The sequence below is a fragment of the Diadema antillarum genome, unplaced genomic scaffold (assembly GCF_040938485.1).
Source record: "Diadema antillarum isolate AM-2024a unplaced genomic scaffold, OU_Dant_1.0 seq00001558_RagTag, whole genome shotgun sequence".
In the NCBI taxonomy this organism is placed as follows: domain Eukaryota; kingdom Metazoa; phylum Echinodermata; class Echinoidea; order Diadematoida; family Diadematidae; genus Diadema; species Diadema antillarum.
Genome location: NW_027272284.1, coordinates 537,243 through 554,904, shown reverse-complemented (window position 1 = coordinate 554,904; position 17,662 = coordinate 537,243). Strand labels below are relative to the sequence as shown.

General features: G+C 37.6%; 1 protein-coding gene across 1 annotated transcript in view; it reads left to right on the top strand.

Moving 5' to 3' along the window:
* The first annotated feature begins 1,519 nt into the window (after positions 1–1,519).
* Positions 1,520–17,662, top strand: part of LOC139710713 (protein DOP1A-like) — a 48,339-nt gene continuing 32,196 nt past the window's right edge. The window contains exon 1 of the mRNA XM_071622632.1: positions 1,520–2,443. Coding sequence (XP_071478733.1) covers positions 2,406–2,443 — 38 coding nt within the window. The 5' untranslated portion in view covers positions 1,520–2,405. The remainder of the gene's footprint in view (positions 2,444–17,662) is intronic.

Here is a 17,662-nt window from a genome sequence, read left to right as displayed (position 1 = left end):
AAAGTGGTTTCTTTTGCTGTGGTTTTATTTTCGCACTTTTCGCGCTTTGAGGTTGAACTGCGAATTTAACATCACGCGAAAAATGTTTTGAACTCATCGCTTGTACAACGCCATCATTACCGATCGCGAATTTAAACACTCGCGAAAAAGTCCGCACAGATGGAAACCGCGAAACTTTCTGTGCGCGAAAGAAACCACTTTTACAGTACAGAAAATCTGAAGGAGAGTTTTCTTAATGCTTGAATTGCTATTAAATTTCACTTTTTACTTGATGATAGCAACAGACCCTGAAAGTAAGATTCATAAATCAAATGTTTACACATTGTCATACGTATTGTTTTGGTAATGTCACGCAATTTGAAATGCAAGATAAATCACAGGAAATGGTCACCAGGTAATTAACCCGTTGAGGACAAGTCCCGAATATATTCAGACAGGTGTCTATGGGAAATGTGTGTTGTAGCAAAATTAGTCTGTCCTCAAGGGGTTACAAGCCAACTCACCAAGCTTTTTGAAGGTAGTGTGTATAAACAATTGCTAAAGGATTTCTTTCGCAAATAATTAAAAAAAAGAGAAGAAATCTTTTTACATGAATGAGACAATTGAAAGGGACTTGTACAATTATACAACACTTTGTAGGCACTGTGCTGCCTACCCAGTGTGTGAGAAAAAGAAAAGAAAAAAGTATTGCACCCTATTAAAGTGTGAGCAACATAATGTCCAATCTGTTGCCAGCGAAGACAGTTGTTTGACTGCATTTCTTAAGACTCTTTTGAGCCAAGATGTCATACTGGATGACACATGTTGCAGACCCACAAGGTATTTCGTCTGGACAGTGGCCAACTTTCCCCAGTAGAATGGGATCCGGGTCTTTCAGGATAGTATTGATTGCTTGCTCACGTCAGAGAATTTAGTACCTGCCTGCTAATGCTGAAACTGGTGGCACGTGATACTGTATGGTCACTCGAGCCTTTCTTCCTTGTCAACGAAGTTATACTGTCTTGTGATGTCATAATGGGGGCTATTGATCACTACTGATACCGGAGCTTTATGTATCTGTGTGTATGTTTGTGTGCGTGTGTGTCGGAGTGCACTGGTATTGTCCATAATAGTTAATACTCAGTACTTCTGTGCACTTTGAAACTCTTCAAACCGCCCACAGCTGCTCGGGATTAAATCGCTTTGTATTTTCAGATGATGAAGCGATCACTTGCGGAGAGTAAACAAAGGCCTGTAAGCGTAGGGGGGAATTTTCGTTAAGCACTTTTTTTTGTGGCGGTGGTTAAAACCTTTGGAACGATATACCTGTTAGAAGCATACTTAGTGTCTGGATGTGTTGTGGAGAGTTTCTTCACTACTCAACTGTGCCTCATTATGTGGAAACTTGATTATGGATCTTCTGCTGACACAAGAGTTGGCTATAATATAGTTTGTGGATCTTCATCAGAGCATGTGCTTCTTTTTTGATACAGAGACAAGAGCAGAAATATTTATATGCTGTTTACTCTTTTTAATTTGAATATCAGCACTGTTTATTTGACACCATAACTGCAGTGATGTGTGTCTGTGTGCATGCTGCTTCAAAGACCAGGGCAAACACCAGGAATCAGTGGAGCAGAACATATTTCCCCTCCATGTGTGAGAAAGGAATTCCAATTAACGCTTGGAACTTTTGTTGTATAATGCGGAAATGTATTTAGACAACAACATTGTCAAGACCTGCAAGCCCAAGCTGTACCTGACTACTGTGTTTGTTGTCTGAGCTGAGCTTGTGCTGGATATTACAGGAAATCGCTGTGTGACTTTTTGATGACACCTTGTCACTTGCTGTGAAGTCGTTGCCAGATCCTGGGTTACACAGTTAAGTAATTGACGGCTGTTTTCCGACAATATTCAAGGAATGCTGGCATATAGACTGTGCTGAACTGAACCAGTTGAACCATTTATTTGACAATCCTCCAAAGATCATTTCTCCAATGGATTTTTCACCTGTTTGTTCAGCATTCCAGTGGAAGTATTTACAAATAATATGGAAATGAATAGGATAACAGCAGTATGGGTTCAGTGAGTTTCTGTGAATTGCCAGTGAACAGCGATGCAATGAATGAAGTAAAGTGGAGGTCTTCATTGTGAGTTCAGCTTTGTGGTTGGACTTCAAAAGTAGGTGAAGTCACCCACTCCTGGCAAATTCTTTGGAAGTATTGATAGCTTCCAGTGAGTTCATCAAAGTAACAAGTTGTTTTTCAGCAGCCATTCCCCCAATCGAGAAGTCCTGTGATTTGAGACACGGATTTGCTTTAGTTCTTGAGCTGACATCACTGTAAAGCATGTGGGACTGCAGTGACCAGACTTCATTCTCTCTGGATTTATACCTGGAATAACTCTTCATCTTCCGTATCTTACTAATGGCCAATAAGATGGAAGGCAAATTCCATCTAGTCAGGTAATTGTCAATCAACTATTTAAAAGTATGTCTACCATTCTGCCACTATCAAAGCAATGATGACTTCCTATCTTTTGATTGCTGTATAAGCTGTTATTTTGGCGATGATTTAATTTCGTGAATTTCACAATTCACAGTTGGACCGTGAATTCAACAACACAGAAAAATATCTCTGTGTGCTAGAGTAATAATGCTTTTTCAGTAGCCTCGTTGTCAATTCATTAAAGTAACATGTCGCGAAAATGTCTGTGGCCTCTTCATTCACGAAAATATCTGTACGTAAAAATGACAGCTTAAGTGGGACTACGTGTACTTGGCTTTTTCTGGCTGTCTTAGGTGGCACGATAGTATGATAAAGCATAATGTGTGTGAATATTTTATGAATTTTATTTGACATTAATACAATAAAACTAATATTCATAGACGTTGGTTGTCAGAACACACAGCCAGGAGTTGACTCTTGACAAACTTGAATACTGTAAAGGTATCGTGGCCATTTCCCATAATAGTGTATGCCATGTGTGTGGTGAGCAGAAGACAATGTATTTCACAAATGTGGACAATTACAACTTAATTTGCAAGTGGTTGAATTTTTGATTGAGATCAGCAGGGATAGGACAAGGAACAGGGGTTGTCCCGTTTTCAGGGGAAATATCTGTTTGTGATGTATATCCCCCTTTGGAGCGGAGGCAATGTAGATCTATATGGACAGCAGTATGGTATGGTAATGGTATGATCTTTGAAGGCTTGCATGATGGTGAGATTAATATCTCAGGGGGTGGTTTGCGGTACACCGTGTGGGAAGTCCTGAATAGGACTTCCTTTATACTGGACTTCCCTTTGGTGTACCGGTACTGCAAATATCTCCCTAAGATAATGATTTGTTAGATTTGTTAATTTTGTAACTATCAGTAGATTAGAAAAGCTATGATATTCCGTAAAGACTGCTACTTAATATAGCTTGCCTTGGTAAAGCAATTGATAAAATAGCGCCATAAACTTGTACATGCACATGTATTATACCAGAGTGTTCGATCAAAGAGTGTGGGGTTTAAACAGTATTCCAAAGCAATACTGGGCGAGCACCTCCTTGGTATTTCATGCACTGCTTGCAGATGGCAAACAGTAGCAGGTATGTGGATTTCCAGTTGGTCTTAGACAGTAAACTATTGTAACTTAGTTTACAGATTTTCTTTCTTTCTATATGGGTTTTTTTCAATCATTTTTTTGTGTGTGTGTGTATGTTTGTTTGTTTTTTTAAACCTGTGAAGACTCAGTCATGAGTATACTCTGGCAGGTGTTTAGAAGAAATGTGTTTCATGGCAAAATTAGCTCGTCCTCAGTAGTTTAAACACAGATGCTGCCTACTTTAGCTCTTTTCTCTCAATAGATCATGTGCATTACTTAGACTGTGATAAAAAAGTTCTACTTGTGTATACCTATTTGGTTCTCGCAGCTTGTCAAGCCTGCTAAAACGTCTTCAAAGAACTTATTCAGGTTTAATGTTGCAAAGCACATTACCACAGCTTTTAAAGCCCGCAGGTACCAGAAATTCCTTGCTGTCAGTGTGAAACTATGAGGACAAAAGTCGTGGGGACCTGGGAGACAAGATCTTGTCCTTTGTGTTTTAATAACTAAGCAGTCTAAAGACTACATGAACATAAGAGACTGCCTGACATCCATAAGACCCTTGCTTTTAGAAATTCTATTAAGAGCATTCAGTCTGTGATTAGTGATACCCTAAGAGTGCTCTACACAAGATCTGTTAAAGAAATGACTGTTCGAAGCACAGTAGGTGTTCTTAAAGGGATGGTATAGTTTTGGTTGAGATGTGGCTTCAGGTTTTCAAACTTTTTTTGTGAGATAATGAGAAACCTCTTTTGAAATATTAAGGAGCATACAGTTCTAAGAGGAATTCAAAGTTTATTCAATAAAAAATGGTTTTGAAATGGCTGAGATATCCAAATGTAGAGAGGTCCTCCACATGTAATAAAAGGTGGAATGCACCTTTTATTTGGACCTCTTTGTTTCACTTTTTTTATATCTAAGCCATTTCAAAATCAATTTTTATCAAATAAACTTTGTTATATGTTCTTTAATGTTTCAGAAGTAATCTCTAATTATCTTGCAAAAAGTTGAAATCTTAATTCCCCACCTCAACTAAATCTATATCATCCCTTTAAGGTGTAGGTTATCTCAGGACTGCCTTTCTTTGGAGTGAAAGTAATGTGTGATCCTGTATAATCATTCTTTATTTGTCATAATATCAAGGACATCCTGAGCAGAATTATGAGAGTAGTAGAGCTCTTGCACAAAAGTTGCTATTGAGGAGTGCTGCAATGTGGTATTCACTCTTGTGCATACTACATGTTACTGTCCATGGAGTATGATAAAGCATGCTGCAACCAAGGGTTGTGAAATACATTTTAGGGTTTTAGGCTACGTTTATCTAAAAATTTTCTGAGACAGAATCACGATCCCAAACGCTTTTGAGGCATTTTCAGGGGTTAGATAAACGAAACCGTGTTTTCAAACGCGTTTAGAAACGCCGTTTTGAAATGCCTTTCAAAGGGTGTTTTGAAACGCGTTTGAGACCACGATCGCCGTTCTGAGAGTAGATAAACGCAATGCCGTTTTGAAACGCGTTTATATCTCAAGGTCAAATCCCAGCTGTACTGGTGTGTGCTCTCTACCCATTATTTGTGTGTGACGGATGAGGCATGTTTGGTGGTATGCAGTTGACTTTTACTTCCCGGGTCAAACGGAGCAGCTGCACAGTGACACCACTCGAACAGCGATTGTATGATGGTTAAGCCCTTTTTACACTTGTGTTTCTTAACCCCGGACTTTCTTTGACCCAGGACTATCGTTAGTCCCGTACCAATTTGTTCAGCTTTTTACACTGGCCAATTAGTCCCGTACCGTACTATCTCTTGTCCGGGGCTAAGGAGAAAACTGACCTTTTTACACTCGTATTTCTTAGCCCCGGACTTTCCAAACCACATGAATATTCATGATTATGCTGTGTACTGTACACGTACACGCACGCACCGGCAGCACTTGATTACCTCGTTTCTGATTGGTCAGTGAGGGTCGGACTTCATCTCCGTCACTTAGCCCAGGATTATTTTCGTTCTGTTTACACTCACTTGCTTGGCACCGCAATTGCGGTGCTAACCCTGCTATTTTGCAGGGCCAGATAGTACCGGACTATCGGTGGGGCTAGCCCACTTTGGCAAAAATGAGTGTAAACAGAACAGATTTGGCAAGAGGTCATACAGAGTGTCACAAACTTTAGACAATCAAACATATTTCGTATCAGTGGCAGATCTTTCGTTTTGAAAGGATGCCTGATACTGCAAGATTTTAAAGAGCACATTTGATTAGGCTGCAGTGCCTCTATGCTTAATTGCATTGGTTTAATAGAGAACATACAGTCAAATACCACTAAACTGGAAATGTTTGCATGCATTTTAATTTTGCAAGTTTCGGGAGAGCCAGGATTCACAAAATTATTAAAAATGCATGCAAATATTTTTGTCTACACTACATGTGCACTGAATGCCAGTGGCAATTTGAGAAAATTTCATGCTGGATGCAAAGCTTTTGGCTCCAATTCACAAAAATATCCTGCCTAGAATATAGTACTGTATGTGTGATGTGATATTCAATAGGAAGGCTTGTGGTATTGTATGTGATACATAAATTCTGTATCCCCCCCCATCTCCCCCTCCCCCCCCCCCCTGAAGGTCACATGCCAGAATTATATGAAAATATTGCCCCTGAGGAGAACATGCCATGATAATAACATGTCAAGTTTTTTATACAGCACATTGCTCATGCTAATATTTGCATAAAGACCTGTTTTTTTTCTCTCGCATTTTTTCGTGTGTGTGTGTGTGTGTGTAAATTTCATGGTCATTCCTTTGTTGTGAGGAATGTGAGGTGTTCTTTTGTTAGGTAAAAAAATCCCCAAACAAGCATGCAATTCTGACCTTTATTTTTCAATGCACCCTTCTGTACGGGAGAATGACTTAAAGCACAGAGTATTAATACCAGAGATTTTCTTAAGCTAATATGCTGCTCCCACTCCTTAATTTGATAATTTACAACCATTTACTTAATCCCCAGGGAGGAGTTAAGGGGCTTAATCTTTTTTCTTTTCTTTTATGTTCACTTCACTTCAAATAATTCTGTCAGCACTGTTTCACCTTCCGAGTAATGCTTGATTTATACATTCTGTGGGATTTGTAGAAGTCTGGTCAAATTTTACTTATGCCGTTTGGACTTGTGGAATCTTCACACACTTTGCTCTGCACTGAACAAAAACTTGATCAGATGTAACTCATTGACATTGATAGAAATAGCATTCAAGATATTACAATTCGATGTATAGGCCTATATCTTCGGTGTGTGGACGCATTGATGGATGGATATTGTGCTGTAAAAGTTGTTACTTTTTCAAGGATTTAATTTTCGAGAATTTCGCTTACATGACTGTTGGCGGCAAATAAAACGACACTTGGAAATATTCCTACCTGATGCACTAGAGGAGTGAACAGACGGGCATTAGTGTACTTACAACGTAGCCTTAGTGTCAAATTGCGAAATGTCCATGACCTTGAAAATATTTTGTACATGGAAGTAACAGCCTTTACAGTCGACAAATTAATGAATGACTTGATGGATGGAAGGATGGGCAGAAAAGAGAACATGAGCAAACAGGCAGATAAACCACTCAGAACAATACAAAAAGCTAGATGCTGAAGGCAATGTAAAATACAATTCACAAGAATTTTTTGTATAACATGGCATCCTTGAGACACTTGCTGCATTTCTACAATGAAAACTGAAATAGATATCTTAATAGGTTTAAAGATAAGCCCCCTATTCAGACGCATGCCACTTTATACCAAAATTCAATAACGAAACAACTTTAAAATAAAGAATCATGCATTTTACATTAGCTTTTAACTAAACTTAAAAACCAAGAAAAGGTTGAGGGAAACTTACTGAGTTCAGGGAAAGTTTTTAGGTCAGTGAAGGACATTTGGAAGAAGGCAAACAAAACAAAAAAATCAGAGATGGCCTCTCTACAATAAAATAGTAAACTAGACTTGTGATATTATGTGAGGGGACATATATTTCAACAATATGCTGGCATACCACTTATAGTATTTGAGTCAAGTGTGAATCTGGTTACTGTCTTATGATATTGTGAAGGGATAGAATCCAGTTTCGCTGTATTTTTTTTCTCCTTTAGATATTTCCAGAGTAATTTTTCATTGCTTTTGAATGGACTATTCATGGAATGTAGTTTCCACAACATTAGTCCTTTTGTTGACTAAATGGGCATTTCGTTCATCACAAAATTAGTCATATCATTAGCAAAGGTCATATAGCTAGCAAAAAGACCAAGAATGTACCAAGAATGGGTAAAATAAACGGAGATGCCAAGTGTTACGTTTTGTGGTATTTTGTCCTTCTTTTAGCCCAAAATACTGCAGCTTTCATGTAGAATGCTGTTTTTCCCAAATTGTAATACGTCTACTGCAGGAAAGGTAAAAATACCATTTTTCCCCCACCAGAAATATGTCTTTTTCAGATCATTCTCAGAATACTGCACCATGCTTTTTATGAGGTTGGAATTTGTGCGTGTCAGTTATCCTTATAAAGATTGTAGCAAATTTCTCTTGTATTTAATGATTGATACCAAAGCTACTTTTGGACAGTAAGAGGTGTGCTGACTGCTGAGGTACATTGTACATTCCACGAGTTATAACAAGCAGTGACAAAGTTTTGTATTCCTTTCTCCCGCAGTGCAGTGAAGATGAAATATCATTGGGAGGAATACGACATAGCCTACCTGCATATATTTCCAGCCAACATGTGGTATATCATCATACATGTCTCAGGCTTTCCCATGTACATATGTATGAAATATGTTTCAATACCCACTATCAAAAAGCGTTTGTCAAGGCCTTTCGGATCACGTGTCTAGAGTTGTTGCATTTATCATCTCTAGAGGGAGGCCTTGTCACTGCGCAGCTTCATTGCACAGTTTGACCCAGGGAGCGGAGATGAGTCGTTTGCACTGGAAAGTTGGCACTTGGCAGTGGTTGTTGTAGGCAGATCTGAGCTATAAACGCATTTCAAAACGATGTTGCATTTATTATCTCCGCAGAAATGCGCTCAAATACCTTTGCGATGGGACTTTTTTCAATGTTTCGGAAAGACATCTCTAACCCCATAATCAAAACAGCTTTGTGGGTGTCATCTACCCAGATCTCCCCGAAAGTGTTTGGAAACCTTATTTCTGCGCCAGAAGTGAGTTATAATGATAAAGGCACCCGCACAAGCTCTCTCTATCGTACTGATACAAAGTACATTATAACCTGGTTCTTTGTCTATGGTTGTTATAGCCATGACTTGCTGAGTGGCAAACTGACATTGTACATTAATACAGTGCACTCCCTTTATAACGAACACGGTTATAACAAAATTCTGGTTACAACAAAGTAAAAATCCAGGCCGTAACATTATCAGCTCTATGTATTTTTATTGTTTACTTGTTCGGTTATAACAAAATTTAGATACAACGAAAGAAAACTGCCGGCCCTGAGGACTTTGATATAATGGGAGTCCACTGTGTAGCCTCATTGGACAAATTACACAGTAGCAAGTTTACATTGGGTAGAACTACTATGTGTGCATGATAAGAAAATTCAAATCTTAGATATATCTAGAGGTTGTTTGCATCAAAGAAATGATAAGGAAGTTATACAACGTCATGCTCACATGGCCAGGTTTGTTATCCGCTACCTGTTGGTCACATATTACAATGCATGTAGTGCCGACCAGATTTGTGGTTCTTACAACACTTGAACCTTGCAATTTGCAGACCGCTCTCAGAGCGAGGTTTGTCGGGCTGTAAATGAACGACTTCATCGCATTGACAGAATGATTTATTGTCACTTGAATTGGTTTGCCAATCGGTGAACTGGAGGCCGCCAAAACTTCAACCTTTGGCATTTTACTTGCTTTTTGTAAGCTGGGGGTGAGCTGGAAACATTGACGCATTTTACTGCTCATATCATGTAGGTATAGAGCTGCGCTATTGATGTCACAGGCAAATGAAGCTTGGATGAATATATCAGAGACATCTTTCTCTAAATTCTCAGCCTTATTTATTCCAAAAATGTGGTTTGAGAGGATTTAAAAGAGATTAAACACTCAGATATCTTACTAGATGGCCTGGAATTAATGAGAAAGGCATCAAAATTCAGAGTTTACAGTAGGAAAAAAAATGCCGTCAGTAATCCTTAGAAATCAGCTCAGATTACCTGCTGGCATTTGTACAAAGCCAGCTGGATTAGATTGTAGTCAGGGCTGCTGCTGAATATGATGTAGGAAGCGTATTCACAATGAACTACACAAATGCACATATGTCGGAGTGGTCTATTTATGGTGGCTTCTAATCACAAATCGTCTTTGCTCATCGTAATCACCACCCTGTCATCCTTGTGACATTCAGATTTTTTGCCTCAAATGTTTTGAATACTATGTAGAGAACTGCAATATTCCACTAAATTGATATCATATCATTGTTGAAATGGACCTGTTTGAGCTTATAATAGAAGAATGGTCTTTATATAAAGTTGTACTGAAAGATCATGCACTGATAAACTTTCAGTGCGAGAAAGATGGCTTTCACTGGAAGGATGTCAGAAGAAGCTGATTGTAGGGAAATTAGCAAAACATTGCATGACCTGAGTTTAAGATCCAGGTTTCTAATTCCTAGAAATTTGGAGGTTAATTGGATGAGTAACATCCCTGGCGCTATATAAATGCTGTTTCATCATCATCATATAAACGTAAGTAAATGATTGTCAAACCAACTGAAAACTCTAGCATTCCATTTACTTCGAGTCAGTAAAGCTCATCACAACACTTTCATATTCAACTATAGGATGGCGCTTCAGTCGAAACCCAGAAAGGCGTAAGAGGTTTCGTTATATGTAAGAGGTATATATTTTGAGGTTAATTGCTACCATTAGGACGCTTAATAGGCAATCTCAAGAGTTAGAGAGGTTTTAGTCATTGATAGTTTGCGTATGTCCACCAGTCAGTAATGTCATTGATATAATTAGCCTTTGGTAATTTGCCAAAATGTTTATGATATTAGTTTCAATTTTGCCATTCTTGGTGCTGACTGCCTGGTCTGTGTTTATGTCACAGGAAAAGAAAATGAAACTACCTAGTTTTGATTACTTTTGTGTGGCTGCGTACAAGTGGTACTCAGTTTTGTTCAATAGGCATTAAAGGTCAGTACAGTATGCAATAGAAAGTCAAACAGCTTGTGCCTTGATTGTAGACTTGCAGTTAGTTGCAATCAACACAGGTAAATATCCCAGGGAGTGATTTTTAACTCTTTATTCTGTGAGTTGCTCATCATTTGATGATTTGTGGATAAAATTTCTGAGTCTGTACTTATTTTGATTAGTTTCTGATGAATGTCAATGTAAGGAGTCCAGAGATCCATAAGGGGCTTATTCCTGTACCTATTTCTGTAATTCATCCATCTATCTATCTATCTATCTATCTATCTATCTATCTATCTATCTATCTATCTATCTATCTATCTATCTTATCTATATATCTATCTGTCTATCAGTCTATCTATCTCTATCTATCTATTTATCTATCTATCTACCTATCTATCTATCTGTCTATCTATCTCTCTATCTATCAGTCTATCTACATGTATGTATCTATCTATCAGTCTATCTATCTATCTATCAGTCTATCTATCTATCTATCTATCTATCTCCCTATCTGTATGTCTATCTATCTACTGTGTGTTGTACCTCACAATCTACCTTTGATCCATTGACATATTTATCTCTCTTAATTTCTAATGATCTACAACTGCTGTATTTGTTTAGATGTATCTGAATCTTTTCACTTAGGTTTTCATCTTCTGTTAATGTCAATGAAAGGAAGAGAGCTAGAGAGACACACATAAAATGAATGTCTTTGACAATTAACAGGATGCACTATGTATGCATAGACTTTGACTTCATGCTACTTTCTTGCGTTCTATTTATGTAATGACCAGACATAACAGAGAGAATAAATTTTTATTTTTGTCATGAAGATTAGTCACATGTCTGTACATTGTAGGCCCTTGTATGAGTAGGGTGTCTGGTAATATGCCAAAGTGATGAGTCTGGTAGATAAGGATGAATATTTCTGTCTGGCCCGCTGAGTACCCTAAGCATGGCTATGCACCCCTAGGATACTATTAATATACTTCCTCTCCAATGTGGCCACTGTCTGTGGGTTGAATGTTGAGTCTGGCTAGATCCTGGACGATAGAGTCTCCGGTTACAAGTAAGTGTTCTTAACCTTTCACAGGAACTCCTCCCTTCTTGTTATATTCTGCGGAAGAATTAAATACCAGTATAATTGAGGAACATATAAAAGAAGCAATAATTGAGCCTTATTGGATAGTGTTCTATGGTGTCCTGGAATAAGGGTAAAATCACGCCCACAAATTTATAGACAACTTTCTGGAGACAGCTTGTGAACAATGAGTGCTGATAACAAGGATGTACTGGAACTAATCAAGTCTTTTCTTGTGAAGAAGTTGAGCTGACATTGAGTGTACAAATTTTAGGTGATACATGATCAAAAATTTGGCCTGAGTTACTTGTAAAGACACTCACCAGTGTGACCACATCAAAAGGAACACAGAATGTGCTAACACACCTGGTCCAGTTACGCAATATAGGCCAATTCGGTTTGGGTACTGCTTTTTATGGGAGTTTTTAACTGGGGGTACCAAGTATACCTAACAAAAGCAACGCACCTGGCTCATTGCATAACCCATCGAAAGTGCTTTTGTTCTTCTTTGGAAGCCCCCAGTTTGGGCTTTTTTAAGTTACAGTGCTCTGAAGTTGGATTTATCTATAGCAGGAGAGCTTTGGAAATAACGCACTGTGATCCTTTTGGTACAGCAGTACATGGTTGATGGAAACCCTGAGAAGGTTGAGAGGCCTTCAGGGAAAAATGAATAGAAACCACAAGGGTTTTGCTTATTTCATCATAAGATTAGTTACATTTAGACTCTGATCCTTAACTTCGAGTGTGTCTGCATGGTACTTAGCTACAAGCTTAATCTCAAAATTAGCTTAACTTCAAATTAATGGTCACTGTCTGAATGCAACTATTAAAGGAGGAACTGAAAGTGAAGCATGGAGAAAAGTTTAGATTATCAAGAAAAGTATACTTTTACAGTTTCCGTAATGATGGTAAAGAGGATTTCTGTGAATCCCTTCTCACTTTTCCTTGTCACTGTTGATAGCTCTTTGTGTTTGTGAGCTAGATCCCAAGTTTTGTCCTTGTAATCCAAGGTGTTTCACATTGTTGATTCATGCATGAGAATCATTAGAGCTCCTGAATTACCTACTCAAAAGACATTATGACAATGTCCGAGCAATATTTTGTGGGGACTGTTTTAAAGGCATAATTTACCATTTGCAGATGAAACAAAAACCCGGCATTAGTGCTTTAAAATAGTGCTTAAATGTGAGTTAGGGATAGAAACAACCACTGTAAAAATTTGAATCAGTAAAATCGATGTTAAGTATTGTTAAATATACAAAATGTGAACAATAGTTATAATAAAAATGTTTCCAGACTAAACCGTCTACAGTTACGGTTTATTGAGAAAAATACTTATATCTCCTTATATTTTAGGCTTTATTGCGAAAATTTTATGTGGTAGGATGTTTTGTGGTACAACGGACCTACTCATATGCATCAATTGTGATATCTTGAACATTTTTTAAATCACTGCTCCCAAAGGTAATAAACTGGACCTTTAACAGGCAGGGTAAAGAAAAGAAATTGCCCGGACACTACCTGAACCTTGTCGCAGTATAAAACTCTATGTTGAAATGCTCTGTTAAAGCATGGAGCTACAAATGAAGCAGGGCTTTAAATAGTGAAGTGAATGCTCTATAACTGTACAGGTGACAGTGTGGTTACAGTGCATGAAGAGACACTCATTCACTCGTCACTGTGTGTAATCAGTAAAACAGAAGAAATGAATGCATTTGACTTGGGTTTTAATGTGAAGAGCAGCTATGCACAGTCAATGCAGTGATAGCTTGTCCACTGAAAACTGTGTAGCCAAGGTATACATGATACATCCGTGGTGTGGCTGAAATGATGTACCAGCATCTGTGTACTGTTACATCATCGTAGGATGAATGATGTATGTTTGAAGAATTTAATTGCAAAATGAGTTCACTCCATCCTTGTTAATTTGAGTTATTTGCAGTTAAACTTATGTTGAAAAACAAAGAAATGATAAGAAAATATATGAGATACTTTTCAATCCTAACTTCAAAAATATTCCTTGTTATTTGTAACAAGTGAGCTATTGTATCATTGGAAGGGTTTTGTATTCTTTATAAAATGGTGATTGACTTCAATACTTTAAATGGCGCTTTCACGTTTTGCAAGCAAACTCTTTATTTGTTAATGGATATTTAATTTGCATGGAGAAGAGGATGATTTGCTACAGTTGTTTCATGTTGGGTTTGCAGTCTGCTGCCCTGCGTGAATATGGTATGTATGCCTCTACAATGTGTTTGCTTGAGTGCATTTGTCTGAATGTATTCGGTAGTTGTACAAAATGGAGTGCTTAATTGTCGAAGTATAATTATGCATGTGGACAATATGTGTAACGTGTGTGGGTTGTATGCTCTTAAAGTATTCAGAGATGTCAAGGCTTGGAATGAGAAACTGCTATTTAGTGACATACATGCTGTAACTAAATGGGTAGGTGTGAAGCAGATCCCCCCCCCCCCCCTCCCCCACATGGTAGGTCTGCATTATAGTCGACAATAGATGCCATGAGTGGAGGTCAGAATGTGTAGATTGTGTTACATACCCTGTACCAAGCAGGACCATGTTTACTCAGTGCCAATTAAATGACTATCTGAAATGAGTTCTACCTGTATGTGTTTGTGTTGGAATCCATGCAATAGATCACATGCCAAAAATGAAACACAATATGTTTACCTATGGAGTGTCTCACCCAGGATTGCTCATCACTAACACTGACATTGAATTGAAGCATTTGATCTCTTGGGTGGATGCACAGGATGTTGAATGAATAATGAAACAAAATACTCTTTTTTTAATCTCTCATACAAGTATTGAGAAAAGCATATGAAGTAAGTGGGAAATGACTCTTGGGGTACAACTGCATGTATGTTACAAAAATATGTATGTTACATGTCTATGTACATGTACATGTAATGTGTTACTGGGCACAGCTGTATCAACGTGCTCCACCTTTTGGGCATTGAGTCAACTGATATGATACCAATGTACATCGAGGAGTGTTTCTTTACTACCATGATATTATGGATGCTCATGAAGTAGCAGTAAAGTAGCTAGCAATGGACTACACTTTAAACAACATTCAAATTTGAAGCATGTCAACCTATCTGTCTATCTACCTGTCTCTCTCTCTGTCTCTTCAAACCACTTCAAAGAATTCAAAACACAGCTGCTAGGCTTGTGACCCTTACAAAAAGATCTGACCACATTACTCCAGTTTTCCAATCCCTCCACTGGCTCCCCATTCATCAACGTATCACTTTTAAAATCCTCCTTATTGTTTACAAGATATGTAATAATCTTGCCCCATCTTATCTTAAAGATTTAATTTCCTTCCGCTCCTCCACTTCAACCCGTTCTCTTCGTTCTTCCTCCGCTCTCCAATTATCACGTGGTCCCCGCACCTGTACACGTTATGGTGATAGGGCCTTTTCAGTTATTTCCCCACTTCTTTGGAATGAACTCCCTTTTTATATTCGTAACGCTGAAAATGTTGATAGGTTTAAGTCATTGTTGAAAACTCATCTGTTTACACAACCTTAATTTTGCTGTTGTTGTTGTTGCTGTCGTTATCATAATATGTACATAATGCTGTATTTTGTTTTTACGTTATATATATTATTTTTCCCCGATTTGATGCGCTTAGAAACATCAGTATTAAGCGCTATATAAATGTTATTCATTATCATTATCATTATCATTATCATTATCATTGTCTCTCTATCAATAGTCTCTTTAAATCTAGATGTCTTTGTATCTACCTATCTCTCTCTCTTTCTGTCAATAGTCTCTTTAAATCTATCTGTCTATATATACTATCTACCTATCTCTCTCTCTCTCTCTCTCCATCTATCTATCTATCTATCTATCTATCTATCTATCTATCTATCTATCTATCTATCTATCTATCTATATCTACATGTATCTTTCTACAACATTTGTGTGTACCTAGGTTAAGGTATCTTTCTATCTATCTATATCAACCTATGAAGACTTAGATTTATCTGTAATTGAAAACCAATACTAACCTTGCAAAGTATCACCTGACTTTAATACCAACAGCCAATGTATGCCAAATTATCATTAGACTCACTGCTACAGCTGTGCCATCTGAGCACACAGCTACCAGTTTGAGTTCTTGGGATTAAAAAGACATTTAATTTGATTGATTACTTGGTATGATCATTTCTGGTTTTATTAGTTTGTTGATAGGGAAACTGGTGTGGTTTGTCACTGTTGATATAAAGCAAATCAATCACCTTGTTGTGGGATACCTTATTTTTGTCTAAGAAATGAATTATATACTGTAAAAGTGATTTCTTTCGCGTACAGATACTTTCGCGGTTTCCATTGGTGCCGACTTTTTCACGTGTGTTTAAATTCGCGGTCAGCAAAATTTGTGTTTGTGTTGACCATCAATACCGTCAATACCTGCAATGCGTGGAATTTTTATGTGTGTGCAACAGCGTTGTAACAGGCGGCGAGTTCAAAACATTTCCTTGCGTGGTTAATTTCGCGCGACTTTTCAAACATTTTCGCGTGATGTTAAATTCGCAGTTCAACCTCAAAACGCGAAAAGTGCGAAAATAAAACCACCGCGAAAGAAACCACTTTTACAGTATGTACTGACAATAACTAATCATGTATAGCAGTATGTCAGTGTGTCTGAAAAATGTTAGGAGAGTTCGTTCAAGAAACATCAAAATGATGAGTGATTATGTAACAGTCTTAACCTCTGTCTCTCTGACTCATTCTCTGACTCATTTCCTTTTCCTCTTTCTATCATTCACTCAGCCTGTGTTTCAATGTTTACTTTGATACGTGGGACTGTGAAGTTGGTGTTTTTTTTTTCTTTCTTCAATTTGTTCACTCCTTGTTATAATATATGTGAAGAATGTTTGCCTGAGGTATGGTCAGAGACCTTATTCTTTTTTTTTACTTTACTTTTAGCTGAATATTCTTTTCATTGCCCTGTCCATGTGTGCTCCCCATGCAGAATCTATCCCTCTGTGACTTGATTTGTGCAATGTTGATTTGATTATGCGTGTTCAATGTAAATAAGATTGACGTCTTTCTTGCCTTGTTGATTTAAGTTTGCTCAGACTGATTTCTGGTCTCTTATTCAATCATGATAGGTTCAGTAACAGTATGAATTTCAGAGTAATGTAAATAGATATTTTGTATGCTTTTCCTTTCCAGCTGATTGACAATTGCCGTATAACCACCAATTATTACATAAGTGTATGAGTACATTGTATATAATATAACCATGATAAACATCATGAACATACAGTCGAGGATTGGACTTGAACCAACAACCTCCTGATCACTAGACAGGCATCATAACCACTAGACTACCAACCTTTTGTCACCCAGCCAATACTGGTTCTTAACCCTTGTAGCAGTGGGTACTGCGTATAGTAAAATCAAATTAATGAATTCAGTTGATTTAATGACTTGCCAATCAGTTCAATTAAAGGCATAATTTACCATTTGTAGATGAAACAAAAACTGAGCTTTAGTGTTTCAAAATAGTTCAAAAATGTGAGTTACGGATAGAAAGAACCAATGTGAAAATTTGAACCAGTATAATTGATGTTAAGTATTGTTAAATATACAAAATGTGAACAATGGTTAAATAATCGAAATGTTTCCAGACTAAACCGACTACAGGTATGGTTTAATGAGAAAAATAGTGATATCTCCTTATATTTTAGGCTTTATTGCAAAAAAAAATATATGGTAGGATGTTTTGTGATACAACTGACCTGCACATGTTCATCAGGAGTGATATCTTGAAAA